The sequence below is a fragment of the Abramis brama genome (assembly GCF_963993115.1).
Source record: "Abramis brama genome assembly, chromosome: 10".
NCBI classification, from domain to species: domain Eukaryota; kingdom Metazoa; phylum Chordata; class Actinopteri; order Cypriniformes; family Leuciscidae; genus Abramis; species Abramis brama.
In genome coordinates, this window is record NC_139972.1 from 14,663,482 (window position 1) to 14,682,329 (window position 18,848).

The window sequence follows — 18,848 nt, forward strand, 5'->3', positions numbered from 1 at the left end:
GAAAAGAAAAGTGCCAACTGTTGAAGAACATTAATTTTATGAAGTCAAGGAGAAATAAATTAATACATTTTATTACAAACATGGCTGAGGACAGGCTCAAAACTGCTGAATTTGTAGCTGCTTTTATAAAAATGAAAGGTTATGTGTAGTGTTTTTTGTTGTTTTTCAGTGAAACCCACCGATAACCATGCTGTCAGTGGCATTAAAACTGAATATAGCCTACAGTCAGCACTGAAGTTTTCAGACAAATTGATGCAATTTACAGCATTGAGGGCGAATTTTGTATAGCACTGCAGGAACGTGATGCTTCCAAACGTATAGTGACTCAGAACACAGGCACAAAATGGGACGCAGAATTTGCAGAAACAATCCTAACGGTTATACACGTTTACTGAACTGAATTTTACTGCTACACTAGAAAATGCGGAAGACGCAAATAACGAGCTCTTGCAAAAAAAGCGATCCCTATTGTTTGAATTCACAAAAATTACTTGCTGCCGCAAAAAATCTCAGAGGAACAGATAGGAGTGATCAGGTGTGGCACAGTAGGTCGTGCATTGGCTAGATTCTTAGACTCATTGCATATTCAATAACAACAGGGAATTATGAAGTAAAGGTCACTGCAAACTGGCAGCAGCTCTTCTGTTGTTTTGTGAACTTGTAACATGGATCGCTGGAAAGGCAGGGTTGCTCTTGTCACTGGGGCTTCAGTGGGAATCGGAGCTGCAATCGCAAAGTCTCTTGTGCAGCATGGCATGAAGGTGGTCGGATGTGCCAGAAATGTGAAGCAAATTGAGGTAATTTACATTACGCATTTGTAGCAGAGGATTAAAGGTTTGCGTATGATGAACAAAATGTCTATTGATTCATTGGTGATTACCTTTCTGTTTACTTTTTTTAAGTTTGACAGCACCCTGGTCAGTTAATGGGAAAAAAAGCAGCATGAACATTATTCAAAATTTCTCATTTGATGTTTTACACAATAAAAAGTCATACAGGTTGAGAAGAACATGAGGGTGAGAAAATTAAGCCAACAAAGACATTTCTGTTATGATTTAAACACCTGTCTATTGTTGGCCACATCACATTTTAATAATATAGGCTAATCTTAATGTTTGAAATGCTTTACATAACAGCAATTTCATATTTCTTATAAGACATATGGAACAATGTGTTCATAAGGACAAAGTTCTAAAAATTGGTAGGCAGCTATAATAATTAACCTCATGCACAATTTGTTTGTCTCTGCCAATGGTTTTGAGCTTTGACCCTTCATAAAATGTAAATCTTTTTCCATAGAATTTGGCAGCAGAGTGTGTCAGTAGTGGATTCAGCGGCACTCTGTTCCCGTATAAATGTGATCTGTCTGTAGAGGACGAAGTGTTATCCATGTTCTCCTGGATCAAAGTTCAACATCAGGGCATTGACGTGTGCATTAATAATGCTGGTTTGGCTCTCCCAGAGCCTCTATAGAGTGGCAAAACCAGTGGCTGGAGGACTATGATGGATGTAAGTAAATCACAGAATAAATATATTTCCATTCTGACAACATGGAGCTAGAATAGGCTATGTAATTTTAGTCAATTTGTTCAAAAAATTTCAGGTGAATGTCATTGCCCTCTCAGTGTGCACCCAAGAGGCTTACCGTTCCATGAAAGAAAGATATATTGATGATGGCCATATCATTAATTTTAATGGGTACTATAATGTTTTAATGGACATTTTTAGACATATTTTCTGCATTTATATTCCTGTGCCATGCACCAAAGCATCCTGACTCTAAATATCGTACTATGTTTTAGCATGTGTGGACACCGTGTCCTCCACAATGCTGATTTACACTTCTACACTGCCAGCAAATATGCTGTGACTGCTCTCACTGAAGGTCTCCGGCAAGAGTTACGCGAGGCCAAAACCCACATACGTGCCACAGTAAGAGCAGGATAACCAAGACATGTTTTCGATGAACACTTTATTTATGAAAATGAGTATTGCATGTCCAATGTTCATAAATGTGCTAGCACTAAGATTGCTCTTTCTTTGACAGTCTATATCTCCTGGTTTAGTGGAGACGGAGTTAACCTACCGGCTCTTTAGTCAAAACCCAGAAAAGGCTGCTGCTACATATAAAAGTATAAAGGTATAAGTATAAGACAAATCCTGATTCTTGTCTGCAGAGCATAAAAGGTCATTGTTTACCTTTATAAAATTTGGAAATCATATTTGCAGTGCCTGCAAGCAGATGACATAGCAAACGCAGTGGTGTATGTCCTAAGTGCTCCTCCTCATGTTCAAGTAAGTGTCATCCATCACTGGAGAAAACTATTGTGCTGCAGCATTAACATGTTAATGTTTGCTGTCTTTCAGTCATATGAGATCACACTTTGTTATATTTTAGTATATCCACATATTTTTAGGTGTAAACTTGATGATTTATAATTTAATTGTAATTTAGAGTTTTTTCCTTTGCTCTTTGTAGATTGGTGACATTCAGATGAGACCAGTGGAGCAGTTGACATAAGATAAACAGGATCAAGTGCCAATATCAGGGACCAACGTTCACAGACAATCAAAGATCACAGGCGTGTCCAATATAATCGAATAAATAATTGTCAAGTCTCTACATTTTTTAAATGCATTTTGTAAAAACACAAAGCACTGTTCTGTTTCATCATGATTTAAAAAATTTTATTGTAGTAAATGAAATGATTTTGAGAAAATATGCTGGTGTTAATGAGAACAATTTTGATTTGACACGATGTGATAAATACTGTATGTGCTTTTCCAATAGCTCTTTCTGGTTTTCTTGTAAAAAAAAAAAAAGAAAGAAAAAGATTAAAAAAAAGTGCCAGTATTCAATAGCGAACTGAAAGCATGCAATATCAAGGATATAAAAAAGTCTTTTTTTTTAAACAAACGTGGTTTTATCTTATACTGGAACCTGCTCATTAACGGTTTTATTCTAAAGTGTTCTTAAAGGGATAGTTCACCCAAAAATGAAAATTCAGTCAGTAAGTACTTGCCCTCATGTCGTTCCAAACCTGTAAGACTTTTATTCATCTTTGGAACACAAATGAAGATCTTTTTGATGAAATCTGAGAGCTTTCTGTCCCTCCATTGACAGCTACGCAACTGACACTTTGACACTTCAAAAAGTTCATAAAGAGATTGTAAAACTAATCCATAGGCTATATGAATTGAACGGTTTAGTCCAAATTTCCTGAAGAGACAAGATCACTTTATATGATGAACAGATTTAATTAAGGCTTTTATTCACATATAAACATTTATCAGCGAAAAATGTACAAGCTCATAAACAAGCTCAACAAGCTCAACATAAACAAGCTCAACTGTACTTGCTTGAAGTGTGAGAGGAAGCATCATTGGTTCTTGTGGAAGCTCAAACGCGTAACACGAGAATGAACCTCATTGGTTCTTTCTGAAGCTCAAACATGCTGCATAACCCAAGAGAATGAGCCTCATTGGTTCTTTCTGAAGCTCAAACATGCTGCATATCCCAAGAGAATGAACCTCACTGTTTCTCGCGTCAAGCGAACATGGCTGAGCTTCCATTTACCATAACTAATGTGTGCATTGATGAATGTTTATATGGGATAATGGGGGGAAAAAAGCCTAAATTCAATCTGTCAATCATTTGAAGCGATCGTGTCTCTTCAGAAAATGTTGCCACTCAATTCATATGGATTCGTTTTATGATCTCTTTATGAACTTTTTAAGCGTCAAAGTGTAAGTTGCATATAACTGTCAACGGGGGACAGAAATTTTATTTATTTAAAGTTTATTTAACAGGGACCATACAAGCAAACATAGTTACAATACAAAGCCTGTAACTGATGCGCAGCATATAGAGTTTATAGCTAGTGCTAATTTTCAACTCCTGTCCCTGGTTGGGCATTTCTAAGAACATTATAAAACAGATACATACATAAAAAACAAGAAATAATACAAAACTAATGTATATATATATATACACATATATACACATATACACATACACACATATACATACATGCATACATACATACATAATCATGCACAATTATAACAACAATTAAAAATGTATACAGTTTTGGTTTGTCTTTAGCCACAGCTTAATCCTGGAAGTGAACTTTTTGAAGTCAGATATGGCCTTAATATCAGATGGTAATGCATTCCATAGCCTACAGCTCTTAACAGAAAAGGCAGTCTGTGCAAAGCTTGTCCTACAGTATGGTATTGTACAGTTATGATTTGTACTACTTCTAGTAACTCTTCTGTAATTCAGTAAATTTACTAAGAGGCTCAGGTGCTAAATTATTAATACACTTGAAGATTAATTTAAGGAAACATAAATTACCAAAGCTTTCAAAGCTTAATATTTTGTATTTCTCCAGTATGTAACAGTGATGATAGCGGATTGGCTTTTTATCCATAATTTTTATTGCTCGATTGTAAAGTGAACCAATGTGTTTTGTTGCAGACGGAGCTGCTTGCCCCCAAACTGTCTCGTTTGGGGACATTTTGATGAAATCTCTCAGATTTCATCAAAAAGATCTTGAGTTGTGTTCCGAAGATGAACGAAAGTCTTGCGGGTTTGGAACGACACGAGACGAGGGAGAGTAGAATTTTCATTTTTGAGTGAACTATCTCTTTAATTATTGCCCAGAAGGGAATCGGGGCAAAGATCAAATACAAATCACTGCACGGGTCGGGACGCATTTATGTTCATTTCAAACGCACGTGAGTTTGTTTTGGATGCAGAGGTGTTGTTTGCCGCACAATGAATTTTGCTGTTATGAATATTTCCTTCTGAGTGTCACTTACAATATAATTCACTGTAAGACAGCATCAGCAGCACGTTTGAACGTTGATTACTTTGATTAAAGCCTTGTTTATGGATCTTGATTTGCTAGTATTAGTTTTTTCTTTTGTTGTAACAATTGCTAACGAATTAGACAAAATTGCTGCTTTTGTAAATATCGTGGGGTCGTTTGCATTAGCCTATTTTATGAGAAATTATAGTAGAATCGGAAGTGTGTTGCTATTGGCTAGATTCTCAGGGAGTGTTCGTTTACATAAAGGGGTTGCAGTGATGATCTGACTGCAAACTGGCAGCAGCTCTTCTGTAAGAGTTTTGTGAACTTGTAACATGGATCGCTGGAAAGGCAGGGTTGCTCTTGTCACTGGGGCTTCAGTGGGAATCGGAGCTGCAATCGCAAAGTCTCTTGTGCAGCATGGCATGAAGGTGGTCGGATGTGCCAGAAATGTGAAGCAAATTGAGGTAATTATACAGCTATCTGCAGAATAAAATTTGCCTATAATGATTGATTGATGACGAAAAAACGGCATCGTGTGGAAATTGAAGGTAGTGAAGATAAGTGGGCAAGAAAGTGTTTGCACAGAGTTAGTCTGTGTTGTTCACTATTTATTAATACCTTGATAATTTATATTTTATTAATTTCTATCATGTAATTTAAAATACTAGTGCAAAATGCCCGTGCAAAAGTTTTTGTGTGCAAAATCAGTTTTTGTGTGTGTTTTTAGTAATTGTTGGTTTGGTGTGTTTGAGTGCTCATTGTTACAATTGCACAGCAAAAGTTCAGTGACATTTTTATTTGTGCATGGTAGAAAGCAAATACTGATACTGACATAATGACATACAATAAATGTGGAACATTGAACTACACGATTCAGGGAGCAGGCTACACAGGGAACTCCAAGCTACTTAAGCTCCACTGCTTTCTTCGACCCTCTCTGTGAGGGTCAAAAGCCAGAGTGGCTAGAGCGGCAAAAGCCAGTGTGTGCTTCTTTTACCGATATATATTTACCGATATTTTGTGCATTTCTAATCCAAACAATGTCAAACTTGGCACTGCACTTACTCGTGCCCGTAGCGAGACACCTGTCAAGTTTGAAATCCATAGGCATTCGAGAGATATGCGAATAACACACACACACACACACAGACAGAAAGACGTTCCCGTAATTTATAAATAGATATAATATACAGAAGTAAACGGCGCAGGTGACTTACAGATTTCAGGGAGCAGGCTACACAATGAACTCCGAAAAAATGCTACGCTTGAGCAAACAGTTTGTGAATAGGTTACTACAAATGATGGCCGTGAATAAAATATAATATTCAGAAGTAAACAGTGTAGCTTATCAGAATGTTTATTTTTAAACCACAACCTTCTTTGGGCTTCTTTGACTGATACAACCCTCTAATGTCAGAATGTTTATTTTTAAACCACAACCTTCTAAGTGCTTCTTTTACTGGTATTTTTAACGATATCTTTTGCATTTCTCATCCAAACAACATCAAACTTGGCACTGCACTTACTCGTGCCCGTAGCGAGACACCTGTCAAGTTTGAAATCCATCGGAGTAACGTTTCGAGAGATATGCCAATAACACCCACACACAGACAGACAGACATACAGACAGACATTTCTGTAATTTATAGATAGATGTTTAAAAAGTGCCCAATCTTAGCAAAAATGTCCAAGATTATTCAATAACAACAATGCAGTGTAGCCTATATTGGATTCCTGCCAAATATAGCCTACTGTATGATACAACAGCAGTAATAATGGTTCTGAGCTTTAAAACCTTCATGAAATATGAATCTCAAAGAACTTTTTCTTTCGCAGAATTTGGCATTAGAATGTGTCAGTAGTGGATTCAGCGGCACTCTGTTCCCGTATAAATGTGATCTGTCTGTAGAGGACGAAGTGTTATCTATGTTCTCCTGGATCAAAGTTCAACATCAGGGCATTGACGTGTGCATTAATAATGCTGGTTTGGCTCTCCCAGAGCCTCTATTGAGTGGCAAAACCAGTGGCTGGAGGACTATGATGGATGTAAGTAACTCAGCAGGAACACAGGTATTCCTAATCTGGCAATATAAAGAAAGCGTGATGTTAGTCATCTCATCTCAAAATGTTTAAATTTTTCAGGTGAATGTCATTGCCCTGTCAGTGTGCACCCGTGAGGCTTACCAGTCCATGAAAGAAAGAAAAGTTGATGACGGCCATATCATCAATATTAACAGGTACAGTAGAATTTCATTGCACCTTTTTATGCATATTCATGTTTATGTCCAGGTACCAAGCATTCAGGACCTTAAAATGTGTTTTAGTATTTGTGGACACCGGGTTATCAACAACGCTGATGCACACTTCTACACTGCCAGCAAATATGCTGTGACTGCTCTCACTGAAGGTCTCCGGCAAGAGTTACACGAGGCCAAAACCCACATACGTGCCACAGTAAGAGCAGGATGAACACTTTTCTAACTTTAAAACTAAAGTTCTAAGACTTGTTGGCACTAAGATTGCTCTTTCTTTAACAGTCTATATCTCCTGGTTTAGTGGAGACAGAATTTGCCTACCGGCTCTTTAGTGAAACCCCAGAAAAAGCTGTTGCTACGTACAAAAGTGTAAAGGTATAGATAAATTCTCATTCCTTTCTACACGTTTTAGGTCATCATTTCTTTAAATATTTAAATATCATATTCACAGTGCCTGCAAGCAGCTGACATAACCAATGCAGTGGGGTATGTCCTAAGTGCTCCTCCTCATGTTCAAGTAAGAATCATTTATCACTAATTTTCTGATTATGAGATGAATGGGATATTTTGGTGATGAAATTAGCCTCATGTTACAAGATTGAGAATGAAATCTCTGTTCTTTATGCTGATACAGAATCAATTTGAACAGCAGTGGGGAATTTCCTTGGTAAAATCTTTATTTAATGGCAGTTTTTATTGTGTTTTTTTAAACAAAAGTTTTTTCTTTCTCTTTGTGTAGATTGGTGACATTGAGATAATGCCCATTGAGCACTTGATGTAACATGAACAGATAAACAGGATCAAGAATCTCTGACACCTTGTGGCAATTATCAAGTAGAAAACACTGCTCTGCCTCACCCTGAAGTAACATTTTGTGTAATTATTGTTTATTTTACTATTTTATTTAGACTACATTTTTAGAAACGAAATACTCTTGGTTCTGTTTTAATTAAATATTAAAACAATTATCAGCCTTGCAAAATGCAGAATCGGTGTCATTTATTTTCCGTGACATATTGATGAACATTTACAGACAAAGAACCAGTGCTGATGCTTCTTCACAAACCTTACTTTAGCTCTGAGTTTACAGCTCAGCATTACAGGGTCACATTGCATTATTGGCTTGAATCAAACATTGACTGAGGTATTGAGTTTAGACCATAAACCCTTGTAACCTGAGGCATTACCTAACTCAACATCTTAATGCACTTTTGAAAAGAAAAACAAAAACATTCTCGTGGAATCAGTAAGATTGGTTTAATTTTACATAGTAAGAAACTTTTACAACTGAACTATGCTAGAATTAATGATGATAAAAAGACATTCGCATTCGCTTGTGAAGACTTGTGCAGTCTTTTATGATACATTTATGATACATTTATACATCTTATTCACTTTCATTATATGGAAAAGAACAGCAAAGGTTTTTCAAACATTTACCTCTGTTTTATGGGTAAAGAAAATCATATGAGTTGGAACAACTTGAAAGTAAGGAAATGACAGATCAGCATTTTTGAATTGACAGCACTATTATATCCATGACTAGACCTGATTTTCACTTTAAAATTAACTGTATTTTGATTCCTAAAGTGTATGTGAAGAAACTTCCAAATAGCTCTTTACTCTTTCTTGGTTTTTCTGCTTTTCTCTGAAATCAAGCGTGACAGTTGTTGAATATTAAAAAGTACTGAAAGTACTGCCAACGTTTATCATGCCAAGAGCTGAATACAACACCTTAATAAATTATTTTAATGTTGTAAAGTAAATGTTGCTTTCCAATGCCTTTATGATGACTGATGTTGCTCTTGCATCAGTTTTAAGACTCTGTTGCTGCTCTTGGTCCAATGTTTCCTCATGCATGATTGGCATCTCAAGGAAAATTCCCTAGCAACCAGAAATGTTCAGTCCAAAGTATATAAGGGAAGCATGAAGTGCTCATTGTTTTGCCATTAAAGTATTAAAATTGTAAAGCGGATTACAATTATCTTGCTTTATTTTAGTTATTTAGCCTCTTTTATTTAGTTATATAGCCACTTTTCATACTTTTTACCCCCCTCACATTCGTTCTAGTTTCTCTGCTGCCTTTTGATGACCTGTCTCATCTCAGCATGTGGACAGAATGTGTAGTTACTCAGCAAAAGCCTCTTGTTCTCATGGGAACACGTTCCCGCCCTCTTAACCCCATTTCCATGACCGTAACAGCACGAAATGCTGTGGAATCAATCATGAATTGTCTTTTATGCTTTGTAAGTGATACTATTGTACTGTTTTTGGAATGTATATTATTTCATAATGCCTACACCCTCTGAATGCTGGATTATTTTTCCATGTCTGGGAACCAGGGAACTGGTATGAGACTCCACATTGTTTGCATGTGCTCATTCTGAAACTGCTGAGTACAGCAGGGTCACGAAGGAGGAAGTTGGTGTGATGCAAAATGGTGTGATGTTCTGCTCAGGCCATGATATGAATAAATTTGGGTGGTCCCTCTTTTGAATAATGGAAATCCCACATTTGGCTCTCTTTAACCGTGTAATGATACACACACACACACACACACACACACATATATTTATATATATGCCTGGCTATATGCATATTTGCACCTTGACCAGCTTTTGTGGTTACTTAGACATTTAAAAACCCTATTGACACATAAATACTAATAAATACATAATACATAAATACATCAAAAGCCCCAACCTTAATAGTTCAAGTCTTAATTAGGAGGTCAGATCCCCCAAACTGCCATATTTGGCATATTTCAGACTGCGATTCTGCAAAGGCCACACTTTTTAACAAGAGCATGTGAGGGTCAGCTGATGGGAGATTTGAGTCCAGTGTTACAATACTCATTTCAAGTCGGAGGGTGAGTGAGGCACCTAAACCAGATTATCCTTTGAGAAGAATGTGACCCTTTCTGCTTAAGTCCACTGGCGAAGGCCAAAGTCTGTGCTAGAACAAAAACTTGTTTTTTTGGTACTGTAAATAATCAGGTTACCTGGAAGTACACTAAACACTTAACACTCTGTTTTATTAAAAACGAAACCCATATGTTTTCTTAAACAATGATATATGAGAACCACCAGTGCTCTTATTTACTTTATTCAGCAATCATGTCGAGAAACACATGCTTTATAAAATTGATCTGATCTGTCAGTCTACCATCAATGGAGCTATAAAAACAGAGTAGGTAAAAACATGCTGCTTATTAAAACAAATTTGCTGCATATCATAAGGCAGCCTAGAAGATAAGGTCACACCATGTGGAGCTTATTGAATTTCACTCTCTCTTAAATTTTCCACGCTTTTCTCGGTTTCCTCGCTCCCTGTTTCTCTTCATTTTCGTGTTCCTAGGTCTGCGGGTAGCCATGGACGGAGTGTTAGTCTGTAGAAGGGGAAACATTGATGCTGTATTTATCTCAGGATCCTTCAACTGAAATGCAGTGTCCTTTTCCATCAGGGTCGGGAGGGGTGTTGTGTCTGCAACGTCAGGCAAAACCGCTTCATAGCAGATTTTGATTACACGCCTTCCACTTCTTCCCTTGGTGTCCTTCAAACTTTGTTGTCCGTTTTTTGTTGATGATGTGAAGCTTTCCATTGGGTTTTCAAGTCGGTCCAACCCCAGTCTCTCTGGCATGTCAGTTGGCCCGACAGTCGCAGAACTTGTGGACAATAGAAGATCCTGAGAGCTGATAATATGAGGGGGTTCTTCTGTAGCGAAAGCAATGATTTTCCTCATTCTTTTTCTTCCTTCTCTCTGCCTTGAACTTGGCCTTCTGGTTCTAACAATGGGTGTTTTTTGTGTAGTGACTACAGGTCCCTTTTCTTCTGTGTACTGTGTACTTTGCATCACCTCCTTTCTTACAATATTACCGGGACTTGTTGGCATTGCGAGGGTAACGCCTTCGGTCGGACTTGTTGAGAACGTTTCTTTCTTGAAATAAGGTTGGGTGACTTCTGTGGACGGATTGTTTTTTCTTTGCTTTTTCTTCCCGCCTCTTTGTCTGAGCTTAGCTCTGATCTTATCACGGACAGCTATGTGAGCTGTAGGAGAGGAAGAGGCTAACTCCGTGTCATTTGCTTGTCTGTACTCTAGAATCTCTGGTTCTTTATCTGGCTTTATTGAAGTGGTAATGCCAACAACATCCTGATTATCACTCATTGTCCTCTGAGGATCATCTCTCATCATCTTATTAGAAAGCGGCCCGTTTCCTACAGAGTCTAGCTCAGTGTTCATGAAATTGTTTTCTTTAATGCTGAACCGATTCGTCTTCGCCGATTCCTCCATGAAGTTGTTCTTACCCATGACCTCTTCTGTTTGACCGGTCGGCGGCGGCGCACCGGCCGTTCCTTCATCGACCTTTAACATGGCGTCAAGTTTTTTATTCTTCTTCCTGCCTTTACCCTTTCCTCTTTTCTTCTTGTTCTCTTTTTTCTTTTTCCCGGAATTTTTCTTCCTCTTCTTCTCTGACGCCTGAGTTTCTCCTTTAGCTGTGTCCGTGGACGAGCTTTGCGAGGTGGAGACTGTGGCGAGGACTTTAATGAAATCCTCTGCAGCTGTCACCACATTTGTAAGCGAGGGCTCCTCAGGGGTGGCGGTCTTTGATTCAGAGAATGTAGACTGTGTTGTACTTTCAGTCTTGTTCAGCTTTTCTTCGTCTGACTGTTTCTCCTTAGGAGGAGCGATAGACAATACGTCAATGACATCAATCCCCCCGAAATCATACGGGATCGATTCTTTAATCACTGCAACGGGAACTCTGTCATACTTTTTACACCTTTATGATGGAGAAAAGAGTAAAAATTGCATTAATTTGGCTGCTGGAGAGTATACCGGAGCATAAAGAAGAATTTACAATTCCTGGAATTTGATACTTACACCCCATACCAATGACGCTCAACACACTGCTCTTCAAATGAGAATTCAAAGCAAGGCGCTTCGATCACATTAAAGAAGGCCTGTCCGACCACTCGGGATGAAGTGTCATTTACAAGTCTTAGGCATTCCTTTAAGCTGTAAGAAGCACATATAAATATGGAGATGATTTCAAAATGTTAGATTTTTGAGCGTTTTCACATTAAGATAATGCAGCTGTAAATCTCACGTTTAAACAAAAGTTTAATTTGAAAACATACAAAAAAAGTGGTAATCTGCTGCAATCATTAATTTGATTTTATTTCTACCTGATCTAACACTTAAGTTTGGTGTAACCTACAGTATGTTGATTGTAATATATAAATTGGCATTGAATTGAGTTTAACTTAAGTTATCTGGACATTTTAGGTTAACATTTCTTTCACTGTAGGTTGTAACATCATCAAGATTTTAGGTTAAAATGCATAATTTTGCAAAAGTGTCCAGTTTTTTAATCATTTTAATCACCTTTTAGCCTTACCATTAAATAGTTAAAAAAAACACACTAACATTTCCATGTGTCTCAATGACGACATAAAAACGACAAGTAAACAATAGTAAGATTTTTTTTTTAAAATGTTTAAAGTAGTTTTAAAAGAAGTATAGCATGCATGCTGCAGGACAGTGCTGTCAGCAATCAAACTTGCATATCTGGACCACATTAAACTTACGCATTGTCGCAGTCGCAGTGGCTAAGGGAGTGCCATTTAAAGTTGGTGTATCCATAGTTGGAGGAGAATGCATGAATGATGTATGGACAGTGATCATGGACGCGGCAACATTTGTCGGTCTCTTCGAATTCGCCTGGAGGTAAAAAAATCACATGCACTATTACAAAATGGCTAAACACCTGCTTACAGTCCGAAAATTAAAATCTCTACACATTGCACAAATAAGTGAATTAAAATCAACTCACCTAACTGTTCATAATGATCCGCGATGTTTCCTGCACCACACCAAAGTGTCCCGGGATAAGTGAAGCCTCGCTTGGTTCGCGTCTTTTTATTGTTCGCTCCATCAGAGTTCGGCTCTTTTGCTTGTTTTGTTTTCGCGATCACGTTTCTGTCGCCTTTTGATTTCAACTTGTTACAATTCGCCTTCGCTTCGGACACCCCCGTCAAACTCATCTTTAAATCGGAACTCATTTGGTTTCTTAGACCAAGTCTGCAAACATGCATGAAGGATTTAACTTGCATTTCGTTTTGGATCACAGAGCAGTCGACCAGGCTGCCCTCGGAGTCATGCACAGAGCGAACCTCTTCAGCTCCATCGGTAACCTGGTGAAGGTGATACTCTCCGACAACTGAACTTTTGGCGCAAAGAGTGCTGTTGAGCATGTAAAAGAGCTCTTTGCTCTCTTTTTCGGAATCTAAAGATTGGCTTAAGAATTCGCCTTTAACAAAGTTCCTGTCTAGATAAGACAGGAACACGAAAAACACGGACCACATCGCGGCGGGCGGCACTTCAGCACCACGGAGAATCAGACAGCACCTTGTCCTCTTCTGTTCAGCGAGGACCGGTTTCTTGTCTGCCGCTCGCGGGGATTCATATATTACCGGTCAATAATGGGAGGGGTCTGTCATTTAATTAACCCTTTCCTCCTCCAATGAACTTGAATAGCCTACCACATGTGCATCTGTTTCCTCCTCCTTTCGTCTCTGTGGCAAGTGAACAATGTTCAATGACATTTTTTATGCAAAAACCTTTTATATTTGCAAAAGGCAAATTCGTATTTGCGAGAGGGAAATGTTGCAAGGCAAAAAAGGAACAAACAAAAGGGTGTTTGTTTTGTTTATTTTTAAAGTAAATCGACGCTTTGTTGAAACCACATTTTGTGTTAGGCTATTTTCTTTTTATTCATTCAATTAAAGGACAATAGAAAGCTAACATTTCAATTGCAAGCATAAAACAATGCACAAGACATGAGAATTACAAGTATTTAAAGGACATTTAGGCATGAACTCTGCATAGATATTCCAAACAAAAGACTTGGGATATGTTTTTTCAAACAACCTTTCATTAACCACAAAAAGTTAGATTACAACGCTAAAGAAGCGCCCACATCGCGTAGCCTATTGTATGATCAGTATCTTATAGTCATTATTTATCACGTTTAAAACGTTAAAAACGGTTTAAGATAGTTGAGCGTGCTATAGGCGCGGGAAAATTGGAACATATTGACAGAATGATTGATTTTTGACCTCCTGAAAGTCATTCCGTGCACAGAGGTACAAACAATCATATCACATCATATTTACAGATAGTCCTATAGCATATTTTTAAATGAAATGCAAAAATATTTTCAATGCAAGGTTCTTTTTTAATTAACCCGTTTGTTGTGTGGACGAGCATCATTATAATGTAATCCCAATGAATGAAGGGTGTAATGGATATCTGTGTTTTGACCGCAAGTAACCTCATCGGTCTCCACACCTCGAGATTTACTTTGGTGACGCAGCAAGGAGGAGGTCCCTTTGGCGCTTTCCATAGTAACAAGAGATGGGGTGATTCTTCCGACCCAACGAGATTGGGCATTCTAGTTTCACAAAAGGAATGGGTAGTGACCTAATTTGGAACAGTGGGCTTTTTCAATGCAGACCAATGAAGATCTCCACGCAGTTATTGAACATCAGTCAGTCTTTTCCTATGGTTACATGGATCTTTACTTTGGGACTTTAATAGTCGCATGGGCGCCAGCACAATGGGGGAAAAATAGTAATTTAGAAGAGAATGCACGTTATACAAGGCTGCTGCGATGAAGCAATTAAATATTTAGTTCTCCAGTGCTGTATTTTTTTATTTCAAAATGTAAGAAATAAAGAAAAGAACAGATAAAATGACGTGATTAAAACGTGATTATTTTGCAGAAATATGTTATTATATTAATTAGCCTATACTTAGCTAATTGGTGTAACATTTTTGAAAGGGGTTCAAACAACGAACCAAGAAAATAATAATAATAAAATAAGGAATTTGGTATGTGCAAGCCCAAATGCAAAAATATTTATGGTCGGCTTTCAAATAGCTCCCACTGAGTCCAACAGTGGGCTTTGGCAAGGAAATCGGATTGGTGGGGGTGGAAACAAATGATGTAAAATCAGCAGAGGCAACATGCGACATTGTTGGAAAATCCGCACGATGTATTATTCATTTAATTCTCATTAAAGACCTTTGACAGGATTTTAATCACTGCGTGTTTCACATAGCCTACCTGACGAATTGATATTTCATCAAAACTCACATGTGCAATTTAGAAATACCACATTTTTATTCATGTTTATGATACAGTAACACATTTATCTCAGTTCATGCAACTATACCTGCAAAATGAGGTCCCCTGGAATCAGGCCCTTTCTGGCACCTTTCACAATAAAGATGCTTAGCCGTCTGATTATAGGATATTGCTTATGGATTTCACTGTTTTTTAAACAAACCATCGAAACCGTTAAATCTTAAAATAAGTTAATTGCACGTTTCAAACACTGAATTTACACCAAGATAGCGTATAGACAAGCTAATAAATTCTTACTAGAAATCTCGTATGCTGGAAATTATATAAAATAAGAATAATATTGAAATTAATCTGGAAAAGAAATATCATGATGTTTTAGCTTTCCTGAAACCCCGTACAAAAATGTGCATAGACTACTATTTTTCCTAGCAGGATGTAATAGCCTTCTGCTTCCTCTGTACGGTCTGTATTGTTACATCATTAGTCGTCAATAAAATAAGGGTAAAAAAAACAGATAGAAAATAATAGGAAAACCTGTTACAAAAAAAAAAAGCATGAAATACTTTGGTGCATAATAGTTCATTGATTATTTGAAGCCACTATATTCCACACTAGACAGTATTCACCTATTTCTGCTTTCTATTCCACTGCTGAAGAACTAGCCTACTTCACGTCTTTTTTCTGCAAGAAGAACTATTGTTTGAGGAGTCTTACTTTGTTAAGAGTGTATTGTGGGTACGCTCACTCTTTCTGAATATGTTAGGTAGCCTATATTTTTGCTTGGCTCATGTGCTTGCTTGATCACCGCAGTGACAGGTGTCAGCGTCACTACTTTAGGACCTCGGCTGAAATCGCGGAGGGATATTATTTCTTCTGCATGTATCACTCCGGTGCAGGGCTCGCAACACTAGTGAGAATGCGGATTGATATCCTGATGATATGAAGGGAGCATTCAGTCCAATTGGTCATATGCGTCAGTAGCGCAGCTAAGGAATTTATTGGGCATTTCCTATTAAAACACATCCTAAATGTATGGGTCCATATTTGTATTTATTTATTTAGGTCTATAGTTATTTTACCATATAAGAAACATTGTGCAGGAACAATCCACTTGTTTGCAGCCTATAGCTACCCTGTGGTCATTGGAATGGACATCACATGGTTTGTGGTTTAAACCAATAAAATGTTATGTTTTTATTATATGAGTAATGCCTGGTCACTGATTGATCTCTGATCAACCAATCACAATGAATATACTGTATGACCCCTAACTTAATCTGATTGAGCTTTAGGCATCACAAAAGACAGGCATGGCTAACCAACTAGCAGGGGGAGGAGGAAGCCCCTTTTTAATCTTTTATATGCAGATTTATGTTTATGATAGCCTCATCAACTTGCACCTGTTATAAACTTAATTGTATCAAGTGATAATATTCAAAGTTATTTAAAAGAAAATAAAGATTATTTTATGTTTCTCATCGCAATGGACATCAGGTGTAGATATCAGCAGGAACCTCACAAAAAAGTTGTGTGCCTTTCAAAGCTACAAATTCTAATATTGATGTTTTATGAACATTAATGTTAATTAATTAAATATGAATATTATTTTATTTATGTCTTTAAATTGACAATAAACTGTCCATCAAATTTTCATTGGTTTTAGTGAGAAACAGCCACAGTGGATGTGAGACTCACACTCACACACCATCCACACAAACTGATGTCTTGATGCACAAAAATATACAACTTTATTCCTGCAAAGAGCAACTTGGGCCGTGTCAGGTAGGGTATATGCTGCGCAGCTGAGGAATAGAAGTACTAAAGATTCGACATTTAAAGGATCACTGCAGAGACAGTGATAGTATTGGAAGACTATATCCACCCTCGGGGTGAGGCTAATACTCTGAGTTAGTATTAATGATCCTGTGTCGGACCAGTGTATACCTGAGAAGGACGGTGAGAGTGTATAGATGCTAAAGACCTGGTGCTCACGTGTGGTTTGAGGTAGTGATAGCAGCTTCTTAATGGGGACGCCCTCACCATATTTCAGCGAAGTATTGGATTGTATTGTAAGTATTCGGGAAGGGAATTACCTCGAGATACTACAGTGTATTATTTTATTATATTAACAAATGGAAGTTTACATTTACATTTACTGTACATTTATTCATTTAGCAGACGCTTTTATCCAAAGCAACTTACAAATAAGAACAACAGAAGCAGTTAAACTAACAATAGGACAACAATATGCAAGTGCTATGACCCTTCCAGTTTCATCTAACGCAGTACCAGGGTTTTTTATTTTATTTAATTTTTTTAATAAAGATAATATCTAAAGAATAGAAGAGAAAGTGTTAGTATTAATGGATCAAGTGTTGCCGAAAAAGATGTGTCTTCAGCCGTTTCTTGAAAATGGCTGCGGACTCAGCAGCTCTGGTTGAGTTAGGCAGATCATTCCACCAGCAGGGAACAGTCAAGGTAAAGGTCAGAGAAAGAGATTTTGTGCCTCTTTGAGATGGCACCACAAGACGGTGTTCACTTGCAGAGCGCAAGTTTCTGGATGGCACGTAAGTCTGAAGTAATGAGTTTAGGGAGGAGGGAGCAGAGCCAGTGGTTGTTCTGTAGGCAAACGTCAGTGACTTGAATTTGATGCGAGCGGCAACTGGCAACCAGTGCAATTTTGTGAGGAGAGGAGTGACGTGTGCTCTCTTCGGCTCGCTAAAGTCCACTCTAGCTGCATAATTTTGGATCAGTTGCAGAGGTTTAATAGTGCAAGCTGGAAGACCTGCCAGGAGAGCATTACAATAGTCCAGTCTGGATAGAACAAGCGCTTGGACATGGAGTTTTAGAGTGTTTTTAGAGTTTTTAGAGACTTGAACCATTAGAGTGAATAATGAGAGAATGAGAGAATCCCCCGAGATGCCCTTCGTCTTTAGGATTGACAGGAGGATCTGGTGGTTAACTGTGTCAAAAGCAGCAGACATATCCAACAGGATGAGAACTGAGGATTTGGAAGCTGCTCTTGCCAGTCTCAGAGCTTCAGTCACTGAGAGCAGGGCCGTCTCAGTTGAGTGTCGCTTTTGAAGCCAGACTGGTTGTTATCCAGGAGGTTGTTCTGCGTAAGAAAGGAAGAGATCTGGTTGAAAACAACTCGTTCAAGTGTCTTCGCGACTAATGGAAGAAGGGATACCGGTCTGTAATTTTCCAGATGTACTGGATTTAGAGTGGGTTTCTTAAGCAGTGGGGTTACCCGAGCCTGCTTAAATACTGTAGGAAAAGTACCCGTATGAAGATAGGTGTTTATGATGTGCGTAAGAGTGGGCACAACTGAGGAAGAAATGGCCTGAAGTAGATTAGTGGGAATAGGATCAAGCGGACAGGTAGTAGGGTGATTGGAAAGGAGGAGTTTGGAGACTTCAGCCTCTGAAAGCAGAGAGAAGGAGGGTAGAATGTGTGTGTTAGCTGGTAAGATGTGTGTATCAGTTTGTGGTTTGGTCATTTGGCCGCTGATGGTGGTTGTTTTGTTTATGAAGAATGTGGCAAAATCGTCCACTGTAAGGGTTGATGAAGAAGGAGGAGAAGGTTTTGAAAAGCATGCGAGAGTCAGAAGAATTGTTAATTTTGTT

The 18,848-nt window shown here is 38.1% G+C and overlaps 3 protein-coding genes across 3 annotated transcripts; 2 read left to right on the forward strand and 1 right to left on the reverse strand.

The window, feature by feature from the left end:
- Positions 1 to 519: 519 nt before the first annotated feature.
- LOC311090182 (dehydrogenase/reductase SDR family member 11-like) lies at positions 520 to 2,788 on the forward strand. The gene is made up of 7 exons (XM_084125332.1): positions 520 to 797; positions 1,300 to 1,509; positions 1,604 to 1,698; positions 1,803 to 1,932; positions 2,048 to 2,140; positions 2,230 to 2,295; positions 2,480 to 2,788. Exons 2-7 carry the CDS (start codon positions 1,501 to 1,503, stop codon positions 2,519 to 2,521), a joined length of 435 nt encoding a protein of 144 aa, XP_083981458.1. The 5' UTR covers positions 520 to 797; positions 1,300 to 1,500; the 3' UTR covers positions 2,522 to 2,788.
- Positions 2,789 to 4,687: 1,899 nt separating this feature from the next.
- On the forward strand, positions 4,688 to 8,054 carry LOC311090174 (dehydrogenase/reductase SDR family member 11-like). Its single transcript, XM_084125324.1, has 8 exons — positions 4,688 to 4,740; positions 5,082 to 5,281; positions 6,654 to 6,863; positions 6,960 to 7,054; positions 7,142 to 7,271; positions 7,355 to 7,447; positions 7,524 to 7,589; positions 7,812 to 8,054. Exons 2-8 carry the CDS (start codon positions 5,150 to 5,152, stop codon positions 7,851 to 7,853), a joined length of 768 nt encoding a protein of 255 aa, XP_083981450.1. The 5' UTR covers positions 4,688 to 4,740; positions 5,082 to 5,149; the 3' UTR covers positions 7,854 to 8,054.
- Positions 8,055 to 10,161: 2,107 nt separating this feature from the next.
- proca1 (protein interacting with cyclin A1) lies at positions 10,162 to 13,641 on the reverse strand. The gene is made up of 4 exons (XM_084125310.1): positions 12,907 to 13,641; positions 12,662 to 12,794; positions 11,955 to 12,089; positions 10,162 to 11,853 (listed from the first exon to the last, which is right to left on the reverse strand). The coding sequence occupies exons 1-4, from the start codon at positions 13,436 to 13,438 to the stop codon at positions 10,356 to 10,358; spliced, it is 2,298 nt and encodes a 765-aa protein (XP_083981436.1). The 5' UTR covers positions 13,439 to 13,641; the 3' UTR covers positions 10,162 to 10,355.
- Between the last annotated feature and the right edge of the window lie 5,207 nt (positions 13,642 to 18,848).

Bases quoted from the DNA above. Each gene is read 5' to 3' on its own strand.
- LOC311090182 (XM_084125332.1), top strand. The intron at 1,933-2,047 runs GTAAGAGCAGGA...TTTCTTTGACAG, and splicing joins AAACCCACATACGTGCCACA to TCTATATCTCCTGGTTTAGT. The intron at 2,141-2,229 runs GTATAAGTATAA...TCATATTTGCAG, and splicing joins CTACATATAAAAGTATAAAG to TGCCTGCAAGCAGATGACAT.
- LOC311090174 (XM_084125324.1), top strand. From the start codon at position 5,150: ATGGATCGCTGGAAAGGCAGGGTTGCTCTTGTCACTGGGGCTTCAGTG. The intron at 6,864-6,959 runs GTAAGTAACTCA...TAAATTTTTCAG, and splicing joins GCTGGAGGACTATGATGGAT to GTGAATGTCATTGCCCTGTC. The intron at 7,590-7,811 runs GTAAGAATCATT...CTCTTTGTGTAG, and splicing joins GTGCTCCTCCTCATGTTCAA to ATTGGTGACATTGAGATAAT.
- proca1 (XM_084125310.1), bottom strand. From the start codon at position 13,438: ATGTGGTCCGTGTTTTTCGTGTTCCTGTCTTATCTAGACAGGAACTTT. The intron at 12,795-12,906 runs GTGAGTTGATTT...TTTTACCTCCAG, and splicing joins GGATCATTATGAACAGTTAG to GCGAATTCGAAGAGACCGAC. The intron at 11,854-11,954 runs GTAAGTATCAAA...TCCATCATAAAG, and splicing joins GAGCGTCATTGGTATGGGGT to GTGTAAAAAGTATGACAGAG.